Source organism: Ixodes scapularis, unplaced genomic scaffold (genome assembly GCF_016920785.2).
Source record: "Ixodes scapularis isolate PalLabHiFi unplaced genomic scaffold, ASM1692078v2 PGA_scaffold9__187_contigs__length_104089568, whole genome shotgun sequence".
NCBI classification, from domain to species: domain Eukaryota; kingdom Metazoa; phylum Arthropoda; class Arachnida; order Ixodida; family Ixodidae; genus Ixodes; species Ixodes scapularis.
Window position 1 is genome coordinate 22,265,214 of NW_024609884.1, and position 12,079 is coordinate 22,277,292.

Below are 12,079 nucleotides of genomic sequence, written 5' to 3' on the forward strand. Positions count from 1 at the left end.
ATAATGTAATCACTCTTTGCGAAGAGGCTTTTGATTTCGTTTTTTCAGCAATACTTAGTTTTTATAATAATTTAGGACTGTTAAAGTTTCGCATCATACAAGCTTTTACCTTTTTCGTTGCTGTTAAATGGAGAAGTTAACGAATAAGTGAAGCGGATATATGTTTCGGAGAATTTAGCTGGATCAGGTATACTTTTTTGTGATATTCTGACGGATTTGTGACGCCCGGCGACGGAGGCACTGGTTGCGGCACACACAACATACATTTAGAGATTGTCTGCATTTCCTCCAACATTACCAAGTTAAAAGCAGACAAATATGAGATAAAAAGACGACATGACCCTTTCAGAAGGTTAACTTCTGTCAAACGAAATAACTGAAACTGAAGCAAATCACATTCTTCCTACTCAATGTTTTGTTCTGTTCTTAGCTGGTTTGTGAGTTCTTAAGGCCAGGCCCCTAGCGGTGCTTTATACTGTCGAGATTTAAAAAATGACTACGGGTCGCTTGTTCTGATAGCAAAATGAAGATGGTCAACCGGGTTAGATTTGCCTCAGTATTTTTGGCAAAGAAATGCGACGTGGAGGCAGAAAATTAGAGGTCTGTATATCACAAAGTTGAAGGTGAGCCCGTTGGTTGCCCAGTTAGACGTTACTTAAAACACACAACACACACACATACACACGCACACACACATACATGCATACACACACACACATATATATATATATATACATACATACACACACACATATATATATATAAGGGGCGGACAAAACGAATATCAGCCAGTTTTTACCGTGAACGATTTTCAGTGAAACGTCAAACACGTGTTAGATAGTCAATGTAGAGCGTTGTTGCAGACAAAAACGTATACCTTCGCTGGATCTACCGTGATGATACTATCATACTCGCAGCCGCATAGATCGAATCAGATAATTCAATTCTAACTAAACTCCTCCGTAAAGAAAAAAAAAGTTACTTTATGACCGCAGTAAGAAAGCGGATTACTGGAGTCTATTGTTCTTTAAAGACAAACGTCAGGAAGAGGCCATAATACTCGAGGCTTTTGGGCATCTAGGCTGCAAGTAGACACTGGACACAAACTAGCACTGAATTTAGATATGTGAGATAAAGCTTGTTCGGGCAAAATCTAAGACGGATAAACACAGGCCAGTTTGTTGCATCCGTCTCTAAAGGGGCAGGCGCTTTTTAGGTCAACCTATTCCGTCTGGCACATCGACTTTCTCCTAAGTGTTTCTTCTTGGCGGAAACGGATTGTGAACAGAAATACGCCGTTGTCGTCACGAACTTCCCGCTTTCGAGTAATCGCACCACGAGGCTCAGGGGCGACGCGACAAGATAATAGACCCTGCACGTGCTAAACAGTGGCGCAGGTTTTGTATATAAAGACACTGTGGGATCGTCCAGACTCAAGACAGTCTCAGCTGAAGTCGCAACCATGAAGTTCCTGGTAAGCAAATCGGCCCAGTCGACCCATTGAAGTGGAATGTCTTTGGACTTTTTTGTTTAAAAATGATAATAATTATTTTCACAGGTCAGTTAGCAAACTGCATGTTACCTGACTACTCATCAATTTTGGCCCTCTTTGTATTTCACCTTATTTATGATTAATCGTTCGCGAGTTCTTGTTTCCCAGAGTTGCCTTGCACCGGACTTTGGCGAACGTAGATGGTTAATTGATTAGGTTTGGAAAATTGAAAACCTTTATTTTACTTTGACAAAAACAAAAGAAGCGTTTATAGGTCTCTCAAGGATGGCAAAGTCAAGATGAAAGACATATTTTCTATTATATAGGCAAGCATATTTAAAAATTCAAACGACCTGAGACTAAGCACGGACATGCACCCTTTCCGGATATGTTCGTTGTTTCGTTGTGTTTGGCCACGTTTGCAGAATATATTTGATATAAATAACCAAACCAATAAAAAGTAAACATTTTAGTGGAGCATATAATGTAAATCAAGGACTTTCCGCAAAAACAACAATACACACACACAAAACAAACTAATTATTCTTAGCGCTCGCGCTGTGATACCCATAACTTGAATGTGCCATGCAACTTTTCTCAATGGTAAACTCTCTGCAGGAGAGTCATCCCGTCTATATTTATAAACAACGTGCAAGACAATGGCCACGTCGCACTTTTTTTAAAATTTATTTTGCTTTAAAGGCTAGGCAATGTAAAAAGTATATTTAGACTTACGGCATAAGCACTGACGTTCGCAACAAAAGTTGAAGGAAAACGATGAACCCGCTTACTTAGGCCACTAATGGTAAAATTTGCACGCTGTAGTGCAGTGAAACTTGGTTCATTACGAGTCTAATAATAAAGACATCACGCTACTGACGAATATGTGCCACGGTCCTATAAGTGAAAAAATTAGACGCTCGACTAGATGCGTCCTTTGTAGATACATGTGCTCCATGGTTCTCGACAAGATATATTTGCGTCCGAAATCGTTGGTTTCCCGGAGCATTTTATTGTTAAAATCAGCTTCAGTGTGTATGCACTGACGTGATACAGTTATGCGTAAGGGTAGGGAAGGTGCCAATAATTGCATTGTATTACCAAGGACATATATATGGTGCTTTTAAGCTTTACAGATTTGTTAAAAAAAGCATGAAAGTTACACTATTGCGGATTGTGCAGGTGAGTTATACGGCCAGGGAAAAATAATACAGAAGGCCAATGGTCACGAACAGTCAGGTAATCAACTAAAATATATTAATTAGCCTTTTAAGTTGAAAATAAACCTTGACTCCTTTGAGAAACTTGCTAGAGTCATCGAAAACCAATAAATAAGTCCATTTTAAAAAGCTTCGAGCACGTGGGAAGTACGGTGGAGCGTTAAAGTTACCACTGGTGCAGCAGGAGCACCGGTGCGATAACACGTCCGCGTGCATTTTCCGTCTCTTATCCGCATTCTCTCACCGCCAGCCTTGTACCTCTTGCACGAGTGGTAACTTTAGCGAACTATTGCGCTTTCCAGGAGCTCAAAGTCTTTCTAAAAATTCCTGCTTTAGTGGTCGTCAATGATGCTCAGCAAATTTCTAATTGTAACCATATGTTCGTTTTTGATCATTAAAAAAAGTTAATTAGAAATTGTAGTTATTCCACTTATCGTGACAGTTAGCCCTCTATATAATGTTCCCCTGGCAGTATAACTCAACTGCACAGACTGCATTAATGTGGCTTTCGGGGATCTTTAAAACAAAACTGAAAAGCGAAAAAAAAAGCAAAAAAAATTTTTTTTTATATGGCACGAGTTCGGGGGTGAGCAGGAAACAAATATTAGCAGAGAGAAAGAGAACAAAAACTAGACGTGTTTCTCCAGCTTTCGGCAGTAACTGAAAAAACGAATGATCAGGGGGAGGCACTCTGACATGAGGCAATTTCAAAACAGTCCAACAAAGTTAGAAGCGTTCAGGTGAAGGCAATACACACTAAAAATTGAAAGACGTTTACAATTCTCTGTAATGCCGAATTTGAGCGCAGCTCTTGAAGTGGAGGAGGGGAGGGTACGGAGGGGAAGGCATGCGTCTCCTCCAACTCCGTACCCTCCCCTCCTCCTCTCCTGCCCCCCCCCCCCCCCCCTATTAGTGTGAAATTTTCCGCTAAATTTAGCAAAAATTTCCTCACTAAATTTAGTTCGAAAAAATTTCCGCTCAATTTAGTGGGAAATTTAACAACAATAGGGAGTTTCTGTAGGCCGCGTTTCCCGCTCCGCTAACTCCTCCGCAACGAAGCATTTGCTACTGCGCCTGCGCGCCGATTGCCTTGACTGTAGAGATCCGGGTATCGTAGCGTGTTGCGGAGGGCCGTTGCGGGACGGCTAAAACGACCTGCAAAAACTCCATATTTTCCAGCTAAATTTTGCAGAAAATTTAGCGGGAAACTTTTACACTGGTGACGTCACGTGAGATGCCACGTGTGACATCACGAGGGTAAAATTTTCCCGCTAAATTTGGCGAGAAATTTATACACTAAATTTAGCAGAAAAATTTTCCCGCTAAGTTTAGCGGAAAACGTTTTCCGCCAAATTAGGCGGGAAAATTTTACCCTCGTGACGTCACGTGTGACGTCATTGTGAGAAACGTCCCATAATGCAACGCCCGGTTACACCGACGCCGACGCCGCTCAACCCGGAAATGGGCGCCTAAGAGCTGCGCTCTAAAATATTACACGATTAAGACTGTAAATCATCTTGTCCCTGATAGGACGCTGGAAAATACACTAAGATAGGGTGCTGGCGATCTGTGCAGCATTCTAAGTATAAAGGTTTTGTAAGCAGCAAGCACCACATGCAGTTCTCACATGCAAAAAAACAAAACAAAAAAACAAAACAAAACAAAAACAAAAAAAAACAGCCAATGCAGACGCAACGATATAGTCGCAAAATAAGTTGTTTGAAGCGGACCTTAGTAAAGCAAACATCCTTGAAACATGAAAGGCGTTTTTACTTCAGTGTAGCAGCTTTTCCACACCCTTTTTATAACCTTCAAAAACTGAGGGGTGTTTCTTGCAGCAGCACCCTTTTTTGCCAAGGAAAGTTAGCAAAAAGAGTGGTGATTCAATCGCAAGCGCGGGTTGGGCGAGGACTTCCTGCCATACTTTAATTTGTTACGTGCCTTCTTATTGTCTTCCAGATTGCTGCAGCTATCTTCAGTGCCGCGGTAGCAGCTGTCGTGGCTGGAGGATTGGGTGGTGTATATGGAGGCGGCTTTGGAGGTGGCTACGGAGGCGGCTTCGGTGGCGGCTACGGAGGCGGCTTCGGAGGTGGCGGCGTCGGCCTGGGAAGCAGTGTTGTCCTTCTCAACGGCGGAGGCGGTGGCTACGGCAAGGCCGTTGCTGGACCAGCCTTCCTGGTCAGAAGCGTTCACCACGTCAACAAGATTAGCAGCGGAGGCGGTATACTGGCTCACACTGGATTGGGTGGCGGCTACGGAGGAGGCTTTGGAGGTGGATTCGGAGGTGGATACGGCGGTGGATTCGGCGGTGGTTTCGGCGGTGGATACGGCGGTGGATATGGCGGTGGATATGGTGGTTTATATGGAGGTGGCAAATATTGAACTTCATGCAAGGACTAAATGGTTGGTTCTAGTTCATTAATTTTAAGGCAATATAACGTTTTAGCTAGCGTTACTGTGATACCGCTACTGTTATTGTTGTACCGGAAAAAGACCATGACTATACCGCGAAGAAAACATAGCCATCTGTCAACTTACACGGAAGTACTAGAAAGATAACTTTTCTATAAGATAGCACTTGGCTGGAACACTTTTCTCTTGGCACTTTCCCGGCTTGGTTCCGGTATGACGGTAACGGTGTTACGGTAACGCTATGCTCAACCTCCCTAATAATACGTTTTTACTGACATCTGCATTAATAATAACTGTGTCGGATTATAGTGGGGACGTTGGGGAATTCCTGAACTCTCCACAAGTGTTCAGTCATATAAGAATGTTCGGGATGTGATTAAGCCAGGAACTGATTCTTTCAGCGCAAGACGGAATACATCATCAGGCTGATTCCTCACCGGGAGAAGGCGATTGTCAGACCGAATCCCGATAATTTCATCGCAGGAGATCAACACCTGTATGCATGCTGTAAATAAAACGTTCCTTCGGTTGTATCTGCCAACGTCTGGCTCTGTGATCTCTTATAGAGTGAAGTACAATAACCTAATTTACAACCAAAAACAAATACCCTCCCCCCCCCCCCCAAAAAAAAAAGAAATGAAAAGAAAAAAAGGTCATAATAATTCAATCGTATAATTCTGGTTTAAGATTTGGCCCATAGAGGATCTATACAAAAGGATTGAAAGCTGAGTGTGGACAGATGCACACACGCACACACACAAAAAAAGAAAGTGCACAGAAAAGACAGGAGAAATTCAAACGCATACCACTAGCAAGCGCTTACTCACAACTGATAGTTTATTTAAAACTGAATCGATAATCAGTGCTTGTCACGAGTGAGCTCATGCGCAGTCAAACACGCAAACCTTTCCTGTTATTGGTGGCACATAGTCTGATTGCATAAACATTAAATTGTAAACTAGGATGGTCATGAGCCCCTGACTAAGAGTCAGGCACGTAGCCATGCGGGGGGGGGGGGGGGGGGGGGGGGTTGCCATTGGGCCCAGCCCCCGCCCCCGAAATCTTCCATTTTGCAGGGTCCTCCTCTCCCCCCTCCCTCTCATGCAGCAATTTGTCATAAGCGCCCCCCCCCCCCCCCCCCAAAAAAAAAAAAAAAAAAAAATCCTGGCTACGTGCCTGCTAAGAGTTCATGCCCTGGGCGGCTACGCAAGACGGCGCGACGTCTTGCGTAGCCGCCCAGTTAATCTATATTATATTATATTAATATAATCTATATTAACTGGAATCCAGTTAATATAGATTCCAATGTGTTCACATTTTACAGGAATTGTTCGCTGGACCTATTTTTCGCGAATTGTAGGCGATTCGCGAAATTCGCGAAATTTAGGTAGTGGCGAAATTTAAATCGTTTACAGCATATCTCTCCGTTACGAATGTACACTATCTCATCAACATTTTAGGAATTATGTTGTTTGCTAGCCTGAGATTGTAATTACGAGGTTGGTCGAAGTCATGAACGCAGTCATAAAACAAATTTGCTTCGAAATAAAGGGGGATCGGTGGCCGAGTGGTTTAGCGCACACCAGCTCGGAGCACGTGGAGCGAAAGCTCGCGCTGCAGAACCCAGGGATCCTGGGTTCGAGCCCCACCCCTGCCCGTTTCGATCTGGATGAGCATCGTACCGGCGTGCGGTCGTGTATCACTACTGCGTGGTGCACGTTAAAGACCCCAGGCTAGCGGCTGTACCGCACTGGCTAAATTGCTCATCTACAGCTGGGAGACTCGTCGCCCCTGTGAGGCAGACCAAGTTCTAGGCTGTATAAACACACGCACAACCCAATTTGTTTGCTTCGAAATAAGAGAAATAACGTTTGGACACATGTATGATATATTTTAACGCGCATTTGAAGTGGATAATAATTTATCATCGAGTAAGCCAGGTAGCTACTCGTTACTCAAAGGAGGCCCATATCGTTCGGTATTCCCCTGTCTTGTGCCCATTGAAACAAGAACGTCATTTCCACGTCCGCAGGTGGACTGCAGTTTATCGTTACTCTGGCGCCTCCTGACATAATGTTATTTTGTGCTATACTATATTTCACCGTAAAAAAAAGGCTGTTTCACACACTTGCGACTGCTTACAACCGCGTGCCTTAAAACACCTTAAAATATCTTACGACGAGAGAACGCAGTGGTGCCATGTATTGGGTAGCCATGGAACCCTTGGCATTTCCTTATATTTCCTACTTTTTTCGCACGTTGTTCTTTCTAGATTGGCCTGAAAAACTTCTGACAATGTTATAAAGAAGCATTTCTCATAGATAGTACATGCATTTGATTTCACAAATGCCGCGAAACCTTCGCTGTAGTGAAACGCAGTTCCAGAGCCACCTCATAGGTGGCGTCAGCGTGCCGGTTTGTTTTCTCGTCGTAGAAGATCCCAAGAACTCGATCGTAAGCAAACGTAATTGTGTGAACAGGCCTTGAGAGTACAGTCAAAGGTCAGATCTCGAAGACATCAGAACACGGACACGCCTAGTAAAGTCTTAAAATCACGGCGAATGCATTGTACTTGACTGGTTGATGAGAGGAACTCACAAGAAAATGGCGAGCGCCGTTACATTGCGTATTTGGCACTGCTCGATTGATTTTATTGGGCTGTAGTGTAGGCTGCGCCCCGAGTTACAGTGAAACTAAGTATTGTAGAAAATTGGGGGGACATAATACGTCTTGCAGGTAACGGCAGAAGTTCAAAATGATCATTGTGTCATGGTTGAGCCGGTATCGATTATATCACATGGGTAACCAGAGACGTTTGCAATTAAACTAAAGATGACGGAGATCTGTGCAAGTAGAAGAGGAGAGGAATTAAAAATAAGGTAAAACGGTAGAAAATAAAATGACTTAGATGCAGATGAAGTTATGGGAGCAAATAACACAGGCGTTTCAGGTATTCCTGGGGCTTTTACACAACAGGGGATATTAAAACCAAGGGTTCCTCGATAGTAAAATATGTGGCCTTAGTGCGCCGTGGCAAATGTCACCGAGAAACGGATCTGTCTTAAATGCTTCCATGCGTTACTGTTCAGTTATTTGGGCGGATGAACGAAATAAACTTTGACCCTCGTTGAGTTCCCATGAGTTCTCAGAAAGATCGCCAGAAGTGTTCTTCACTTGTATATTTTGTTGCATTGTCAGCCCAGCTCACGAAGTTCTGGCCCGTTTGAATTGACAAAGCACGTATAGTGTTTTGCGTAGAAGATCAATATAAAAAAAAGAATGAGAGCAAACTGTTTATTCAAATGTTTTCACGCTGTTCATGGTTATGGTTTTGCAACCATAATGCTTCAACCTGATGGTGATTCTCCGGCCTATGATGATGGGAGTTGTTCTCCTCTTCTGCTAGAAAAGCAAGAAAGACAACACAGTCAAACAATACAAGCACGTAACATGACTATTTCGAAGAGTTAATACTTTTGAACTGCAATTAATTGCTTTTTGCATAATAAGAATATATATATTTTTGGTTATAAAGAGATGGTATCATAAATAATGAAAGCAGACTTGGAAGCAAAATTACCATTTCCTAAGTTTTGTTCGCTTGGCGATCGTCTGTCAACCCTTGAGAAGCGCTTTATAAGCGCCGTAGGCTCCCGGTCCGTAGAGACCAAGGCCACCGGCCAAACCACCGCCAAGACCACCACCAAGGCCACCGCCAAGACCACCGCCAAGACCTCCAAGACCACCTCCAAGTCCACCTCCGAGACCCCCTCCCAGGCCAACTCCACCAGATCCAGGACCGTATGCTCCTCCCAAGCCAGTATGGGCCACGACGTTTCCTCCGCTGGAAACTTTGTTAACGTGGTGGACACTCCTGACTAAAAATGCTGGCCCGGCCACCACCTTGGACAGTCCGGCGCCACCGCCGCCGTTGAGAAGGACAACGCTGTTTCCTACTCCTACTCCGTTGACACCGACCGGGCCGTATCCACCGTATCCACCGTATCCACCGTATCCACCGTATCCACCATATCCACCATATCCACCATATCCACCGTATCCACCGTATCCACCGTATCCTCCGTATCCGCCATAGCCAGTAATCACTCCGCCGGAGAAAGCCGTGGCCAAGAGGGAGCACAGAAGGATGCTTGCAATCTACACAGAAATAATGAAGGCATGACCCTTTAATAATGGTTTAGACAACACGTTGTAGCAACGCTGTGGGTGCTGACTCACAGTTGCACAATTAGAGGGAATTAAATAGTACATGCATTGACTAGAAAAGAAAATGATACAAAACCATTATTGGCGCAAAGCTTATTTTTTTTAAAAATCAGATTCGAAACTTTGTAGTTGGTAGGTGTTTACACTATACGTTTGATTTGTGGCATTTAATGTAATAAAGGGGTAGTTGGACATCCACCATTGATCTTGAAAGTAGATGCTGACGTTTGCAATGGCATGAAATGTTAATGTGACTAGAAGAAAGAAGGGTCCTGACTACTATACTGTGAGTGAATGTCTTCATCGCAGTACGTTACACTTCGCTTGATAACTCTGATTATTATATTGTTATGAGAAATAATAATATACATCTGGTGGTACTCTAGCTACGAATACAAGATGATTCAGTTCACTGAAAGGCCGCAGTTACCGGTGTTTTAACTAGCATTTAATAAAAAAGAAGACAAAAACAGTGACTGCAAAACATTGCACTAAGAAATTTGCAACAGATGAGTAAAGAACTCAATTTATTTATTAAAGCTTTCTACAAGTTTCTCAAGACTATAGCCTGCAAAGTTCCTGTTCATTAGCTAAAACCTGGCCTTATTAAGGCAAGTTGACTGTCAATGTTACTTTTTAACTCAATTAGTCCTACACACTGACATCGATCCCAATATCTATGCCCAAGAAAACAAAGCCCAATCGATAGCCCTTGTAATTCTGACAGAAGCGAGAATCATAGGGACACTTACCATGGTCTTCATGGTTGAATTCACTCGGAGCTGATTGATACTCCAAGGAGAAAGCAGTCGCTTTTATACCTTAAAGACGCGTCACTCCATAACACGTCCAAACGTGTGCTGCAGCTTTAACCTCTTCCTCAGTTTCCTGTTGATCTCTAGTCAACCAGGAAGCGAGTTTAGTCGGCGGATATTTTACAGCTGAGACTATCAAGCAAGATCGAAGGCGCGCTGAAAGCGATGCCCCAGATCAGAGTCATATGAATAGCACCCATCCACCTAAATCTGACTGAAGAAATCTAACCGCTTCTACTGTTTCGGTAATACAACTAGGGGGCTATCTATTTTGTTACCATTCGTATTGCCTATTTTGAGACGAGTTGCCTACTGGTAATACATAAAATTCCTACGTAATTCTTCCTTAAAAAATCACTAGAATTATGACCAACTGTTACGATGACGAGACTTGGCGATGGCGAAACTTTCACAATTGCGACTGGTTGCGAAGGTTATTGTAACCGAAAACCTGCCAAGTCCGCCGCATTAGAATCAGTACGAAATAGAGCCCACTCGCTTCATACTTAAAAACTATACGCGTAATAGCATTACCACACAAAAAAAAAGAGAGAAAAAAAGAAAAAAACACTTGGTCTTCCGCTACTAGCAGACAGAAGAAAAGCTGCCAGACTAGTCTCTCTGCACGCTTTGTATTACCACTTTCCATCAGAGAGAGAGTTGTATTGCCCGGCTGCGCATATCACACTTCACCACCAACCTTTTCAAATTTTCACCGCTTCAGTTATCTATTTTAGATAGGAACTCACTTCCAGAAACTATTGTAAATATTCAAGAATCATCCTGTTTCAGAGCTGCACTTTCAATTTTTTTAATACTTAGCAAACTCACATCCCTGTATTTTCCATTCCTTGAATATTTGTTGTGTATCTTATGTAAAGCCCTGGGCGATTTAAGGGCGTATAAAATGCAATTAAATTAAATAAAGTGTCAGCATACATAAGACTTTATTGAGCGTATTGGCGTAGATCTGTAAGCAATTAAATCGTAGGACAAACATGTAGTAAGACCAGCCTATGTGCGACCGTAAGGACTAACATATTTGGCAGGCCTCGCATCATGTTGGCTGCCACTCTGAAGTCCTACCTGGTACCGGCTGCATTTCTGGTGGTGGTAAGAGTTGGACACACAAGAACGAAGATTGCTCTTCATTTTTCTAGATTACGGTGGAGTTTTCAAGTAACCAGCAAGACCATGGACGACACGTAACATGATATCACGTTATATGGTTATTTGCTGCTGATAAAAACACAACATTGAGAAACTAATGCTCGTAAAGTAAATTGAGTTGCACATTGAAACACTTTTAATACGTTTGAATGCTGGAATATACAACATGTGTGTACATTAATGCTTCAAACCCAATTTAGACGGTCTGCTGAAATCGGTTTCTCGGCTAGTCGCGCTGTGATTTGCTACAGAGGCGCGTCTAGGTGATAGTGTATCGGGCTTAACATGTACAACGCCTCGCATGACAATGCACTAGCCATGCGCAGTGCGCCCGGCGCTATCTAATAAATACCGCCTACGTCCATTAAACTATCTTCTTGTTGCTGCGTGATTTCCGAAAACGAAAAACACGAATGAATAATCAAAGCTCAAGCTTCTGCTCGAGAAGTATTTTTTTTAAGTTAACACCGGATCTCAAGTTAGCCTGCTACTGTTTTCTGTATACAAAAAGCTGGGAGCGCCAGAAGTGTTAAAGCCCAATAGCACCGTCCTGCGAGCGTACACAGGAGTCATAAGCAACTTTGGAACGACGTGCCAGAAGGAGACCGACGGAAACGCTGCTAAACGTGCGAAGTTCCTTGTCGTGAAAGATGGTCTCCAGGCCATACTGGGACTGGACGCAAGCAAAGCCTTAGAAATTTTGCAGCGCACAGTGGACGCTATCAGTACTTCGGAGGAGTACA

The 12,079-nt window shown here is 43.2% G+C and overlaps 1 protein-coding gene across 1 annotated transcript in view; it reads left to right on the forward strand.

Moving 5' to 3' along the window:
• The first annotated feature begins 1,462 nt into the window (after positions 1–1,462).
• LOC121833730 (acanthoscurrin-2-like) overlaps positions 1,463–12,079 on the forward strand; it is a 47,018-nt gene continuing 36,401 nt past the window's right edge. Inside the window, exons 1-2 of the mRNA XM_042287253.1 lie at positions 1,463–1,474; positions 4,672–5,065. Of these exons, the coding sequence (XP_042143187.1) occupies positions 1,463–1,474; positions 4,672–5,065 (406 nt within the window). The remainder of the gene's footprint in view (positions 1,475–4,671; positions 5,066–12,079) is intronic.